We start from the raw sequence: 16655 nt of genomic DNA, 5'->3' as shown, positions 1-16655 counted from the left end.
CGACCTACGGTTTCGTGCGGCATACGAACACAGGCCCCAAATCCCGCAAAGCACTTAAGCACGTGCTTAAAATTAAGCACACGAGTAGTTCCATTTAAGTCTTCACACAAGCGCTTAAAAGTTAGGCGTTTTACTGAGTAGCTCCACTGACTTAAATGGACATACATGTGCACTTACCTTTAAGCACAAACTTAAGTGCTTTGCAGATTGGAGCCAGGGGATCCCCAGATCTCAAGCAACTGTGCCAAACTTGAAAAAAAGGAAGCGCTCAAGGGGCGAAGGCAGATTTGTTCCAGAAGATTACTTGGCTGTGGGCAGTCACACTCGAAAGAGTGGATTATGTCATTCCGGGTGACAGAAGCACGCAGCAAGCTAGATTCAAAGCAAGCTAGGTTCAAGACTGCCTGGGGCGAAGACTCAGAACTTCTACCCAATGTTCAAGGCCTGTATTTACAGCAGCAGTTGAAGTGGCCCTACTTCATGGTATGCATTACAGCTGCAGACACCATTCGCTGTAGTTACTCTAAAATGTCAGCCAAATGCAAACCTCCCTCTGGCAGAGGAGGTGTTGTAACATTGCACTTTCCTTACACGGTCTTCAGAGCGACACATTTAGCATGAAGATGTATTGTTTCATGGTTCAGGTTTAAAAATTAGGGCTGGGATTCAGAGCGGTAATGTCACTTTTGAAAAACACATTCTGTTAATGTTCTGCGCTCAGTTAAACATCTGAAAAAACGGCAGACAGTCATCTCTGTACATCACAGCAGCCACAACATTTTACGGACTCATCTCCCGAGTCGATGCTTGGCTTCCAGATCCACACAGAGCAGCAGAGAGATCCAAAGCCAGCTAGTCATTTTCCTATTTCCAATGCCAAGGTGAGAAACGCCATGGCAATGCCAACACACATTACCCATTTCACACATTTCAGCAATGAACGTTTAAACTTTGCTAAATACCATCGGCTGAGCTGACCTGCAAATCACTACGAGCTGGAACATTTGTTTTCGGTTAGTGACCTCAGTGGTAACCTTGCTCTCCAAAAGCAAGCTGCTGGGGTACAGCACCATGAAACCTCCTTACATCTCGGCAGAAGACAGGTGGCCTATTGTAATGAAGAATCAGCCCAGGGATTTTTCATGCCAGTTTTCAGGTTTAAGCAAATCCATCATTTTACATTTCAGCTAAGCGACTGCCCTTCCTCTTACAAATATTAAAATCCAATTAAACTGTACTGTTACCAGATAGCTGCATTACCATAAAAATGCACAACCGACTCATTACAACCTAGACCTCTGTGTCTGACATAATGGTGGGTTGCTTTAGACTGATGCCAGGCTTATTAGCCACATCTTTAGAGAAGAGGAAATCTCTGGCTTTGCACTGGTTCGAAATGAACCCGGTGCCCTCATCGGATTCCTGGTCTGGCTAAAGCACTTCCATGAGAACTATTTCACAGCCTCTTGTCTGAAAGCTCCTTAAAAATGAAACTGCTCTAAGAAGCTTGATTCTCAGCAGCTCGAGGAACGAGAAGGTTGCCCTGTATGCATTCCCCAGCCATCCCGAAATGACGGTTGTCAGGATGCATGTGCAAGACATAAGAGCTGGCTAGAAGGCTTGAGCCAAGTGGGGCAAAATTCAACTACAAAAGGAGAAGTGTTGCTTCCTTTTGAAGAACCCAAGCAACTGTCGTCAGCTCTTTATTTGCAGAAGTAAGGTATTAAATGTTAATTAATGCCAGCTGGGGTGGCCTTTACAGGATTACCTGCCCACTTCACTCACTGCAGCGGTAATTCTCATCTAAGGTTCCAGCCTGCACGACTGGCAGCAATAGAACACTTGGTCAACGTTCTTCACGCTCGCTCTGCAATCCAGCAGTGGCTCCTGAAACAGTCGTTTAGTTTTAATTTAAACCTCTCCTTCCTAGGGAAAGGCAGCCCACAGGTAGCCTGCAGTGTGCTGGGCAGCTGCTTTCCACAGCAAAGCGTACGTAAAGCGCTTTTAGGAACCAGTTAGTCCCCTTTCCCCCTCCCCCCCCCCACACACACCTAGTCAAAGTGACTGCATCGCCTGATTGACAACAGCTCTGCAAACGAAATACTGCAGAGAGCTGTCCTGAGGAAGCGGGAAAAGAGGGCTGGAGTGGACCCCAAGATAGTCAAGGAAGGGGGGAGAGAGAGAGAGAGAGAGAGGTTAGAGACAGGCGAGAATTACAAGAGACTCTTTACAAACCCACTTTCGTTCATTACCCACTAGCAGCCCAGGTTCTCCTGCCTGCCCCTATGCCAGAGAAGGGTTAGATTCACGACACGGACAGTGTCTAGATCTCTCCCCTCCACCTTTCAGCAGACCGGAACCATGTCTGCCTCCCTCTCCAACCAAACGCTCTGGCTCCTCTCTAGTTCTCCACGACTCTTCCCAAAATGAAACCAACGGCTGCTCAGCAGGAAAACTGGCACCTTGAGATCAGCCCTGAGTGAAGAGGCTCAGCTGTGTGGGCCCAGCGAAGAGCAGACCATGCAGTCATCCAACCCACCGGGTCGCACCTTCCCCATGCAAGGGCAGGGCTGGCGGAGAGAGAAGCTGTATGAATGGTTTTCCTTCCTGCTTCCTTGCCCCTCCAGACTGGCTCAGCGGTGCTAGCTAGCAAATGGGTTTGGTTTTTTTGGGAGGGTGGGGGAGACGGAGATGCAGTCAAGGCCCAGGCCATGCCCAGCATCATGGCCAGGAGGGCACCAACAGTCCCCCGCTGCTTGCTTCATCCCGCCTCCCCCCGCACACGCAAGCTGACCTGCACTGTGGGTAGCACATGCAAAGGGGCGAGGTGCACCTGACCTGCCTCAAACCCCCCCCCCCCCACCCACCCCCAATGCGCATGGGTAGGTAGGTCAGCTGACGAGCAAGGCCAAGACAAGTGAGGGTGGCGGGATCTGGCCCACAGCTTTTCACTGCTCTCCCCCTGCCAAACCTTGTCGGAAACGTCTTGTACCAGAAAAGGAAGGTTAAGTGGTTCAACCATTTCTGAATCCTTCAATTTCATCTCGGTTGTAACTGCGCCTCCTGGCTACTTTCGACTCTTTGTGTCTCCCAATGGAAGGGCTCTAACAACCTCTGTGCGTCCTCCGTAGATCCAAACCACTCAGCAGTCGTCTGTCAGCAATTCTAGTTGAATGGTTTCCAAAGTGGGAAAGAAAAACAAACAGCAAACTTTGGAGATGCACCATGTGACTGTTCTTCCCTTACACACTCCCCACACCTGTGCTCATTTGTTGGTGCAACTGCATTTTGATTTGTGGTGTGGGATTGAAAGATCAAACAGCTTTTTTTGTTTTAAAGTCAAAAAACCAACAACAAAAAGCCACAGACTTCAGAATATTTGCCTCAAAATAATCTAGGAGGAAAAGGTTGCTTTTTTCCCCTCCAGACTCTTTTAAAAGTACATTGCCATTTTCTATATTACTGCTCCAAACAATTTCAGACGTGTGAAAATGAATGCCAGGTTGTAGGAATTAGTCAACAGCCCCTTAAGAGAAGAGCTATACAAAGGACATGTATGTAGGGTCCACTCCAATAGGCAATGTCTGTCTCAACATGTATGCCAGGTGCACCAATGCAATGGCTAATGTACACAAGTCAATCATTAACATTTAGCACTTAACAGCTCTTTGCTTACAAGCAGAAGGTGCCAAGTTTTCCAAAGGAGATTCCTGCCTAAACATCTGCAGAACATGCTACAAGTGAAAAAGCTTGCATGTGAGCGTGCGCGACGTCGGCACAGATCTACTCATTTTTGAGTGCAAGTACCATTGTGTGTATGTGAAGTCCTGTTCTGTGCACAGAAGTGAATTCTCTGCACACAAGATGGGCACAGTTCAAAAAGAAAATTTCTCTCTAGGTACATTTGAAGTTAGTTTTATAAGAAAACTCTCTGTTTACAGGACTCATACTCAGTTACTGCTGGCAGTTCAGATTAAAACTAGCATAGTTAGGCCCTGTATCTTTCTTTTCCTTCAGAGTGTGCCTAGTGGAGGAGACCAGAAGACTGAAGGTTTTAACACTGGGGCTAGAGCGACACTGGATATGGACTCGCATAGCATTTAGCAAGTGGCAGTAAAGGTCCTCATATTACCATACAGCAAAGTCAGCCACCAGAAGGAGCTGTGGACGTGTATACTGTACTGCTCATGGGAATAGCCAGGCAGACTAACAGAAAAGCTGGTGCAAATATCTCTGCAATTTCATCGACCCACTGCTTAATGCTAAAATTAAAAGGAATCTGAAGCCGTTTGCATGTACAGAAGTGTTGTTAGATTGCTTGCATGACTGAATTCAATTAGGAGGCACTTTTATGCTGTGCACAAATGTCAAATATTTTATAAACACACTTCATAGGCAATTAAATTCCCCATACTTTCTCTAGTTCTCCTTCCCTGATTATTTGCGTTAATAGATATATACTTGAATGGTGTAAACATCAAGGAGGGAGAAGATTTGAAAGTCATGGGATGAAATTAAATAAAAATAAGATTTTTAGCTAAACATCAGGAAACACTTCCTGAAAGCGGGGAGACAAGTTCTCCAGCCAAAAGGAAGTGCAATCTCTTAACTAGGGACAACAAAGCTAACAGCAACTGCAACAACAACCACCTCAGCGAGAGGGGAGACAAGTTAGGGAGACCTGGGCAGGAACAGGATTTGATATGTTGCAGCAAATTCTGTGATTTTGAATTTTTCAAATTTTTCATTCCAATGTGGAACGAAAACAATGAAATTTGAAATCTTATCGGAAACGAATTTCTGAAACAATTTCATGTCGGGTCATCTGAAACCTTTTGTTCTGATACGGACTTTAATTTTTTTGTTTTAAATGTTTTCTACATAAAAATAATGAATTTTATTTCAAAAGTTGGCTTCAAAATGTTCCATTCCAATGATGTCAAGGCAGAACTGTTGACATTACCAAAGCATGCTTCTTTTCTTTTGAATGGAATTGTCAAAGTTGATATATTTTTCTAAATGTTTAGATTTTAACAAAAAAACAAACCACATTTTGGTTAACAACATTATGATAAAAACATCTGACAAGCTGTAGTGTTCAACTAGATTTAAGTCTTTTCCATCTATAACGTAAAAGATCCTGTGTACTGAAGCAGCCCCAAAGATTCTCTCTCTCAAGTGTATCTGTAGCCCTTCGGAAACGATCAGGAATATGACTGACGGACTCATTCCGAAGGCAAAAACTAGAGACAATGTTCTGACATTCTTCTAAAATGGAAAGAGGAGGATTTTATTCCTACCCACTCCCGTTCAATATGGAAAGTAAAATACATGACATTCGTTTCTGCATGTTTCTGGCTTGTTCAATGCTTTGGGTGCAGTCCAATATGAAGGCTTTAAAAAAAAGTCAAAGCTCTATGAATTAATTTGGATGAACGTCAAATCAGAGACATGTAGGACTGGAAGGGACCTGGACCTACTATCTAACTGAAATCTCCCTTGCTGCAGATTAAGCCCATAACTTCTTGCCCTGCTTTCAGCGGACATGGAGAATGTTTGCTCACAATCCTCTTTCTAACAGCCCTTAATGCAGCCATAGACTAATCCCGCCCCCCTTTCAGTCTTCTTTCCTCAAGGCTGAATGTGCCCAGTTGTTTCAGCCTTTCCTCCTAGGCCACGTTTTCTAAACCTCTTGTAATTGTTGCTGCTCTCCTCTGGACTCTCTCCAATTGGTCCACATCTTTCCAGGTGTGGCACCCACAGCTGGACACTACTCCACCAAGGTCTCACCGGGGTTGAGTGGAGTGGGACAATTGCCTCCTGTGTCGTACATATGACCTGCCTGTTAATACAGCCCACAATGATATTAGCTTTTTTTGCAACTGCATCACACTGTTAACCTATTCATGATCCACTATAACCCCCAGGTTCCCAGCAGTGCCACCACCTAACTCGTTAGTCCCCACTTTGTAGCTGTGCATTTGATTTTTCCTTCCTTTGCACTCATCATTATTGAATTTCATCTTCTTGTATCCACAAACAGATGCACATACCCTATAATTCACTGAGACCCCCCTCTCCACATACACCCACCACCTCGCCCTATTTCCACATATTAAATAGCGGGGTAGTGCAGTGAAATCGCTTATTAAGACGCCAGTATTTTCATAAAATCTACAGTACACAAGGAAGATTGGAGGTCTAAAAAACACTGCCTGTAAATTGCTGACCTTAATGTCGGAATCACTGGGTTAAATTCTATGGCTTGGATTATGCAGGAGTTCAGACTAGATGGTCATAATAGCCTCTGCTGGCTTTCTATATAGTCTAATTATCTACACGAACAGAATACTTTGCAAAGCATTAGCTTGTTTAGCACTCCTTTGCCCATTGTATTTCCCTTCTCCCTCCATTTACTAATTCATAAAATCTAATAATTAGCAAATTGACAGTAATTAGCAAGTCTCTCCCATGTAGAAGAAAGCCTTCAACCAAGACACCAATAGTCTTTGACAAATGAGCTTTTTCCCTAGGCACTTTAGCTATTAGACAGCATGTGTTATGGATTCATAGATTCCAAGGCCATAAGAAAACACTGTGTTCATCTTGTCAGACCTCCTAAATAACACAGGCCCAAGCACTTTGCCAGAATAATTCCTGTTTGAACTAGAACAGATCTTTTAGAAACACATCCCACCTTGATTCTCCATCACCAGCTATTTTTAAATCCACCACACCCCTTGGTAAAATTGTTCTAATTGTTGATTACTCTGACAGTTAAAATGTATGCCTTATTTCCATTGTTAATTTGTCTAGCTTCAACTTCCAACCATTGGATCTTGTATACCTTGATCTGCTAGACTGAAGCCCATTACCAAATATTTGTCCCCCGTGTAGGTACTTCTAGACTGTGATCGAGCATCCTGAGACTTTCCAAGGGAAGCACAACACGCTTTTTTCTTCAAAATACCCGAATAAAACTGAAGTCAACGTGGGACAGAAAAACAGCCTCCAGTTCTGAAAGAAAACAATACCAGGCACCTGGGGAAACTCCCCTCAATCTTATATCCAGTGTGCTAGTTTGTTTATCTATACCTCAATTGCAAAGTTTAGTATAAGGCCAGTTCTACTCTATAGACTTCTGCCGGCACAGGTCTGCCAGTTGTAGCCCACAGGACCAGCCTGCTTGCTTGCATCACAGATCTACATCTTTTCTTATAGATTTCAGTATGATTGTTTAATTAAGAGAGTTATACATTTATATATTTTGCTGTAATGCAAGACACCGTACAGGTCACATCCTGTATGAAACACAGCTAGCATACATATATTCAGAACCTTTACCCTAGATAAGTCAGGAGACATTAAACAGGGGAGGGGGCTGTCACAGGTTACGCCCCAAGAAACTTTACAAGTCCACCACAGAACTCACAAAGGGCCAGAAATAATAAAGGTGAGATAAAAAGACCACCTGGAAAGGATGTGGCTACGTCAATAATATGCACAAACCTGCCAGCCTATAGAATATGTGTACCCCAATAGTTTGGAGGGGGAAAAATCCAAGTATGGACTTAGAAGGAGGACCCATATTCTTGGGGTATAAGAAGGGGCAGATTCTGCTGTTTGCGGTCGATCATCAGCTACTCCTGTTTGAAGTTTCTTTAGTTAGTGTTAAGATTTTTCTTTTCCATTTATACTTAGTATTATTTGTAGTGCTAGTCTTATAGTTCTTAGCTCGAGCATTGCCTACTACACCCCTCTACTCAAGAGAGGAGGAACCAGACATCTCTCTCAACCCAATCATCAGGGAAGGGTGTGAGTATATTAATCCAAAGTATATCGTAGAAATATATATACCATATGAATCTCTAAAATTAAGATTGTATTATCCATTATCCATTTGATTGTATAATTTTATACATTTTATTAAGATAACATAAAATGATAGACAAATAATTGATATAGTGAAAATGAACAAATTTGGTTATCATTCAGAATCTTCCTGTTGTACATCCGGGGCTCCCTATAAAACTCTTCTGGAGCCTGATTCAGGGACAAGAACCTTCTAATCCAGGCAATTGGCCTATAACCCTACTAAATAACTAATACACAGAAAATCAGGCTACACAGTCAAGGGTGCGGTGAGGCCAGCATGGGCCTGCCGACAGAAACCCACAGCGTACACACAGCTATAAAAGCAAAGCTGTACTTTTACAGGTATAGCTGGTTTTTGCTCATAGGGATGATTTTACTAAACCAGGCCAGAGTGTAGCTTTGCCCATATAGCCACATCCGCATTGCGGTGCTTGGCTGGCATGGTGTTCCCAGTATTCGAACATCAGTATTACACTCAGCGTATACCTGGTCTAACCCGATTTATCCATGACCTTCCAAGTGCTGTTTCATGCACAGCGCTCTGGCATCTACTAAACCCTACTACACAGGGGAAAATATGACTAGGAGTCCCAGCAGGTCAGTTACCAGCCGGCCCAGGGATAAAGCAGTCCCCAAGGGGCTGCCTGCTAGAACAGGCAACACTCATAGCATTGCTATGTCAACGTTTTGTAAAAGTGACACATTTTAATGCACTGACACTTAATCCCACTATACAGAAGCCTCAAAACATCAATTCTGCAAGGCTGCTCCTTTAGCCCTACACTCTTGGTGCCTAGAACAGGTATTGACATCGGCTAACCCAGTGCCAGATACGGGCAGAGCGTAACCAGACCAGTTGCAGCCTTCAGGCCTTTCGGCAGGATACCTGGCCTCTGCTGAACGTGCAAAAGCTGCGTTTGCCTCTCCAGTGTCACCCTTCTTATCCACCCCCAAGTCATTGAAACCCAGCTCACGGCATCAAGTGTTTTCTTGGAAGCTTCAGCGGGGGAGGAGTTAGCGCAACAAATAAATGTTCTCAGTGAACTCAGTCTAACCCAGCCAGGGGCTTTCGGTTAGTCTCACATGGCGATATTAAAAACCCTACACCCAGGGCCCTGATTGGTGTGAGAGCGGAGTGCAGTGCACTCACCTCTACCTCTCTGCCAAACCCCAAGGCCAACACACAAACACGCTCCAGCTCCTTCCAGCAGATCGTCAGGGAACTAGGCTGCTTGGCATTTTACTTTCCTTTACTGTGTGTTAAAGAAAAAGCAGCTTCCCCCGAGCTGGCAACAGGCCCACGAAGCTTAGCCTCTTCTGGCCATGCAGCCTGAAAGACGTATTTGGAAAAAAGGCTTCCAGCTAGTTCCTCTGCTCCGTTCCAGAGCTGGGGAGAAGGGGGGAGAAGGACCCTGTTAGCAAGGGGAAATACAGGCTCATTTGCAAACGAAGGGTGACCCTGCACAAAAAGCAGATGAAGGGCATGACCCTCAGCGTAGGCATGGAACGCACAGCACAGGGCATGCTCCCGGAGTGGGGCGAGGAATTGGCAGAAAGGGAATGAGTCTGTAGCTAAAAATCAGGGTTGAGTTATTTATCATCAGTGAAAGCGACGGGCTGGGAAGATGCGGGGGTAGAGGGGGGGATCAGGAATGGAATGGGCCTTTCACCTCTAAGTCACTGGCTTGACCCCCCAGGCTGAGATGGCAGGGAGGGATTGTTTCGTGGCCTGTGTCCTAGGAGACACTCTTCCAGTCAGACGTGTGCGTGCATGCGTGCGGTACGGCCCCCAGCGACAGAACCTGGGCTCCTTAGCTCGGAGTGGGGGTCGCTCACGCCTTTAGCTCTGCAGCTCCCAGGCTCAGCTCCTCGGGTCAGCCAAGAGGGCAGCCGTCACCCCCAGCGCAGAACTCAACCATCCCCCACTGGCAAGATCAGTTGAAACGCCGAGGACTGAATGGGCCGTGAGAATCCCCCACTCAGCTAGGGTGCGGGAGGGGGGGAAAGCAAAAAGAACTCCAGTGTCACGGTAAGAAATGACTGCCGACATTTGAAGAGCAGGTTAGACAAACACCTGTCCAGGATGGTCTAGACAACCGGGGACGGGACTAGACGACGTACCAAGGTTCCTTCCTCTCCCACATTTCTCCGATTCGAACCCTTCCTTCTGACGCAGGGTAACCCTTGGGTGGCACAAAGTTGGCTATGTGGGGGACTGAGACGTAAACTTGCCTTTGTAGGCACAGCTGCAGAATCCTCATTTTGGGGAGCAAACCAACAGACAGTGCAGCAGCGTTCCACCCTCCCTTTTACGTCCACCTTTACACACCGTTTCCTGCAGGACACAAAACTAGGAGCCCGCATCTGATCTGACAGGTGTAAAGGGACCAAGGTGCTCTGGGACTGTTAGATGCAGCGACAGAGCCCATGACATGATGCAGAAAGGTGCCTTTTATAAACCCCTGCACGCAATCTAGATAGTCCCCACTCAGACTACAGTGGCAACAGAATGAATATTTAGCCATCACATTTGGTTAAACTTTAGCCGCCTGCTCCCACTGTCTATTTTTAACTAGCATTCCAGTGCAATGGAGTTTCTCCAGCTCAATCTCCTTCCTCATAGAAGTTCCTGAAATTAATCAGCTTCCATGGTAAAAAAAATGAAACCTTCCAGACAGGCCCGAAGTGCAATGGCAAAATAATTGCAGGGAATCTTACATGAGTGCACCATGTCCTACAATGCCAGTCTTCCTTGTAGACATCAGAATTCGCCAAGAAAAGCAAAGCCCTCAGGTTTTTCAGAGCAGCAGACTTTAAAAGCGGCAGATTTTCACACCCTCATTGTTTACCGTAACTCATGCTTGCACGATTTTTTTCAGTGAGTAATTGTACTTGATATTATTGCCTTGTCAATTTCATGTCCTTCCTTCCCTGGAAAGTTACAGTGATGGTGTAACACTGACCAGGCAAAGCAAAAGGATGGCATGAAATTGATTTAAATGTTTTTCTGGGGGCAGGGGAGGGTTTGACAAACATGCATAATTTTAATTAAATCTGAGAGCTAACGTTTTGATTGAATCTTGAAAAATATGGGTTGTTTTTTTTTAAATGATGCCCATGGAGTGAGGATAATCAGGGATGACGTTGTATATTCATGACCAAGAGTCTAAATTGTAACAGAGGCTAACTGTCACCAAATATTGGTGTAATAGCTAGGACTAGCACTTGGAATATAGACTGAACAGTGCAATCATGATTAGGCTGACGAAGAGGGGACCAACAGATTCCTTAGGGCTCAGAGGAAACCCTGAAGATTAGTGACCCCATTTTTTAAAACTACAACGCATCCTCCGACAGTTATTTCATCAATCAGCCATTTCCAGCCAGGGACAACAGAACAGTCTGTGCGGTCTTCTATAGCAGGATTCAAATAACTATTTGAGCACTTAGAAGGGCTTTGCGAGGGTTCGTTAACCCTTGGAAAAACAGGTCAGCCAGTGCAGGAGGTATGTTAAATATGAACATTTTACAGATGGAGAAACTGAGGCAGTGCCTTAGTCAGGGCACCAGAGGGAGTTGGGAGCTAGGATGTTCAGGTTCCCAACCCTGTGCTCAAGCCTCAGCACTTCTTTTGTGCCACTAAGGTGGTTTTCAGTCAACTGGCAACAAGTTATCAACTAGCTGAAGGTCTTATAAAACCTCAGAAATATACAGATAGTTCACATGACTAGAATAGTGCTGAAATTTGAAGTTCATGTGAAAGGGCAACATCTTCTCTGGCTAAATCATCAGCAGGTAAAAGGGTCAGAGGACTCTCTTCTCAAAAGCATTGTTGTGCATACACGAGACAAACAGAGTATTTTCTGAGGGACAATCTGCATTCGAGATCTGCCCACACAATTAACATTTTAAGCAGAGGTTACAGTCTGGCTAACCATCGATTCCCTCAGTGTCTTGACACTGCAAACCCATAAACAGAAGATCAGCTGCTGAATTTACTTACATCAGAAGCAGGACCCTTATCAGCACCCGGGCAGGTGAAAGTAACAAATTCATGGCACCGCTTGTGTACAACGAAGCAGCAAACTGCAAAGAGAATGCAGTGAAAATGTCAATCAAAAAGTAAATTAAAGGTAAATTGTACCTAGTTAAATCAAGACTTGAAGCTTTTCCACAGGACTACCAAAATGTGCTGGATCATTACATTTCATTTTCTATTTCTTTGTAAGACATGCCTAGTTAGCCTTCTATCACAGCACTTTTTCAAAAATGTTATCTATCATCAGGCAGAATTAAGAGCATTATTTGGTTATTTCTCATCAAAAAGACATCCACAACTCCTATAGCTGGTCATATTTTGACAAGACCATGGCAGAATTTGAGAACAACCTGCTGTGGGATATCAACAGAGATCATATTTCAGAGCAACTTCATTGACGTAAAAAGCTGAATGAGCATCATAAACAATCTATAGACAGCCTGGATAGAATCTACATCCACTTAAATTAGCATCACTAATTTTGGATGCTCTGAAGTTACCTCATGTATAAATCACCCTGGCATGCCCTGACTCCCACCCTCTCAAGGTGAATGTACAGAACAGGAAAGAAAGAGCAACAAAAGATAGATGATAGGGCTGTACAGTGTAATGGAGATTTAGCTTTAAATAGGTAGGCAGATAATATTAAGTTTGTGTAAGGAAAGCTTTCTGCTCCAGCTCCAGAGCCTCAGTAATTTGCCATACTAGGAAAGCATTTGTCTCTTCCTCTTCTCTATCGTATTTATATTTTACACTATGAACCCATCCACAGATTCAAGGCTTGTGTGTGAAGGTCTTTCCTCTAGGACTATCATAGATAAATGAGTCACAGTATGCTAGGACCAACGTTTTCAAACCTGGATGTTTAAAATTAGATCTATGTGCCCTGATCCAGCAAAGCACTTAAGAATATAACTTTAAACATGCAAGGAATGCCTTTGAAGTCTCTGGCATTACACATGTTCTTAGAGTTACCTATGTGCTTAAGTGGTTTGTTGGATCGGAGCTGTATATAGGCACTAAATCAAAGTGGCCTGGTCAATTTGCTAAAAGCCACTTTGATTTAGATGCCTAAATACGGATTTAATTGTAGGCACCCAGGTGTGAAAGTGTTATCCTAAGTGTTTCCGTACAGTTCCAAGCTTTCTACTGGCTTACTGGAAAATAATTGATATTTATGCCCATCTTACAAAACATTCACGCCAGTATTTCTTGAAGAAAAACAAAGACTCAAGGGTACTCTGAGTCAGATACCTAAAGTGCAAACACTGGCAAATTGTAAAGGTAAAGAAACAAAAAACAAGCTTTCACAAAGCATTAAGTCCAGAGTTTAATTTATTATTGCAAACAAGATTAGGGGGCTGGAAAATAGGAGGCTTGGAAGTGTTTTGTTGTATTGTTAAAAGCCCACGTATTTAAATGATTGCATTTTAGAGTTGCTGCCCCAGCCACGCTTCCCACTGCCTTTTGGCACCAGCACAGATGGTGACAGAGAGGTAGGTGCTCAGCACTTCACTGGACGAGTTTAGTTGTGCACCTTGTATGGGTAGGCCCTACATTTACAAAGAAGGGTGCATTTGAAATTCAACCACTCTTTTCTCTGAACAACAAATGGAAATTAACTACTCAAATCATCACCAGCAGATAACTGGAAGTTAGACGACTCCTGCTTCCAGAATGTAATTGTCTCAAGTTTATTCCTAAATGCGTATTTATTTTAAACTCCGAGTGATCATGAATATTTGAAATTTGAATGATGTAGGTTAAGTGCTATTGATTAAAGAAGTCACATGACATTGTTTCTGTTCAGAGCAGAATGAGCATTCACGCTCAAAACACATCGCCAGATGCAGAGGTCACAGCCGTCATCCCGGCTGACCAGCTAGCGACTGAACCAAAGATCTTGAGAGCAACAGCTGTGAGCTGCTGCAGGTTGACTCAGATGCTGGAGCCTGAGTGCAGAGAGGTGTGAATCTCGAACATGCACCACTCTGTAGAGATCCAGCCAAGGGCAGTCAGCACCAAACCACAGGCTTGTTACTAAGCTTGGAGTCAGGGGCAAGACCTTGGTTACAGAAAGCAGAAGGAGACAATCACATGCCCTAAGGCCATGTCTTACTCCGGCACGTCCCATACAGACAGTTGCATGTACACAATTTAAAATATTGGGTCTGAATTTGCACTCCCTAGAATGGGATTACTTGACATTTCACAGAAGAGCCAACCCACAACAGAGCACAGCACTGAAGGGTTTGACTGAGTAGTTGCAGAAATTGTGTGTTAAATCCCTCAGCACTACCAGTCACCCACAGTTCCTGGGTTAAACAAAGTAACCTTGGCAAGACAAGTTGCCCAGTGAAATTCTCCTTGACCAAATGCACCATTCTCTCCTATCCTCACCCCAGCTCTGCTCTACCTCTCAGATGTTCAACAGAGGCACTGTAAGCTCTCAAGTTTTAGCTGGGGGCACAAGCAGTACGGAACGGCAGCTGTTAATAACTTGGCATGATGTTTGGTTACGGAAGAACTGGTCTTGATTGCAAGGCAACTTTGATGACGACTCTTTTGACTCCAAACCGCTCAGCATGGGCCTCCTCTCTCCAGAAGCATAGCCTCTTCCCCAGAGCAGCTTTGAAATTAAATTCAAGAGCAAAAGAAAATACAGAGTGCCAAAAAATTCAGCAAAGAAGTCTGGAATGTAGGAAAGAGACAGGAATCATTGACGTGCAAAACTGAAAATGAAGGCTTGATACCATGGGTACAGGACATCTTTTTTGTAGGACCAAAGCACAGAGCAAATGAAACCTGCAGCTAAACTTGACAGTTCTCTCATTGTAGCTAGATGTAGGGGGTGTAACAGCGTGGCACCCACCTTTCGTGGGTGTCCCCTTCTGGTCAGGTGTGTCTGCGGTCTTTAAACAGCCCTGGCCCTGGCATTGGGCCATATCCCCGGGGCTTCCTCCCTGGAAGCAATGGTTTCACCCTCTCTGGTCTGTTTTGGCCCCAGCTCTCTCCAGCTGGGCCACTAAGTAGTTCAGATCCCCTTCTGGGGGTTTATTGCGGTCTAATTGTACCTATCGGGGGACGGAGGCCTGCCTACTACTCCAGGTCCCAGCCCAGAGACCCTAAGAATAACAGCCAGGTGCCACCATGTCCCTTTAACTAAACTGCATTCAGTTCTCTGGGCTATTTCCCCGAGGCCCCAGCCTTCACCAATGCTTCACCTTTACCTCAGGGCTCTTCTACACCCAGACCTAGCAGCTAGCCAAGAGCGCTTTCTCATTGCCCGGGTCCCTGTCAGCACTGAGCTGTCCATGGTGTTGCAGTTCCCTTTGGCTATCCAGGTGCTCCCTCTGCACACCTCTGGCTCCAGCAAGGAACTGACTGTGGTCTGCACTGCAGCTCCTCTTTATATGGCCCTCCTGAGCCCAGATTGGCTGCTTCCCCCTGCAGCCACTCTAGGCTGCTTGGAGGACTCCTCTATTGCTTTTTTCCTGGGATGGGTCAGCAGGACACTGAGGCCTCCAGTAGGGGGCCTCGTCCATCCCATCACACCAAGCATGTGCTCTTTCATTGGGAAATGGAAGAAGTGAAGGTACAAGGTTTTTTTATGAATGGCACAATTACTGCCAGTAATTCTTCCCATAGGAACCTTTATTTGCTCCTCCACGTCCTACAAGTATCTGTCTTCTTGGACCACGGAGCTCCTTCACAGTTTCTATTCTGCTTCCTGTTACTCATCTGCATACAAAGACAGCAGAATCTGGGAAGCAGAAAGGAAGATATTAAAAATCTATTAGCAAAGCTCTGCTCTGAACCTGGGCACAGATTAAAATATGCCTCCAAGACACACTGTAGTGCAGGCGCCATCAAGATGTTGCATGATGACAGGTAAATGCCAGGGTGGTTTGATTAATTTTTACTCAGACAATAACAAGGGAGATTGTCACTGGACTGAGTGGCCCTCTGCTGTACTACTTCCCTCCCCTCCCGCCACACACAAAGGAAAAAAGACTCTGCTGCTGAATGCAAGCTTCCCTCTGCAAATCTAGAAGGCAGTCAGCAGTGCTCTCTGCCCGTCACTGTGCTCAGGGTCATGAAAACTAATTCATGCCTTGCCTGCTCACAGGAATCCACACTACACATTTGAGTCAGTCGTTTAGATGGAGCCTATATTCAAGATGCACAGGAAGGGTACGAAACATCACTTCTTAGAATGAGCCGATAGCAATAGACTGCTGACAGCAAACGCAGTGCTTGCCCACTACGGGCAATAAAAGGAGTGGATTAGGACTGAGACGGCAGCCGAAAAGAGAAAGCTGTAAAGTGTGCTTTATGCCATTCGTGGCCGGTTTGTTAAATGCCTTCGAGTCTAGGAAAGAACCGGCTTCAGGTCACTTCCCTAACAAAAGCTTAAACTGTGTATTTCACTCCCGCTCTGATGAGCTGTCGTTAACTTGCAGCTGGGAGGCAGGTGGGACCGGGTTACACAGACTGGACAGTACGCCGTGGAACTTGTCCACTCTGTGAAGCTGCCCCAACTTGATTTCGGCTGAGAGTTGCAACTCCCTGATTGCTGAGTGCTCTCTATGGAATGGCTGAGCGGTCTGAAGTCTGGTTCCCAGCAGAACAGCACCCACCCACCCGCCACCTCTACGTTAGCAGCCTGAGCTGAGACGCCATGGAGACAGAATTCTTCCTCCGAAGGTCAGAGATTCTGGTCAGGCCTGAAGCAGCCTGG

General features: G+C 45.1%; 1 protein-coding gene across 4 annotated transcripts in view; it reads right to left on the bottom strand.

Annotated features, from left to right (window-relative positions):
- Positions 1–16655, bottom strand: part of PRKCB (protein kinase C beta) — a 221053-nt gene that overhangs the window by 125216 nt on the left and 79182 nt on the right. For 3 of the 4 annotated variants that reach the window (XM_067534305.1, XM_067534306.1, XM_067534304.1), the window contains exon 3: positions 11879–11961. The exons of the other annotated variant lie outside the window; for it this stretch is intronic. In XM_067534305.1, the coding sequence (XP_067390406.1) occupies positions 11879–11961 (83 nt within the window). The remainder of the gene's footprint in view (positions 1–11878; positions 11962–16655) is intronic. 4 annotated transcript variants of the gene reach the window in all.

The sequence above is a fragment of the Emydura macquarii genome, unplaced genomic scaffold (genome assembly GCF_026122565.2).
Source record: "Emydura macquarii macquarii isolate MOO-44397 ecotype Brisbane River unplaced genomic scaffold, CSIRO-AGI_Emac_v2 contig_3390, whole genome shotgun sequence".
NCBI classification, from domain to species: domain Eukaryota; kingdom Metazoa; phylum Chordata; order Testudines; family Chelidae; genus Emydura; species Emydura macquarii.
The sequence above is the reverse complement of the archived record's forward strand: the minus strand, read 5'-3'. Positions and strand labels throughout refer to the sequence as shown.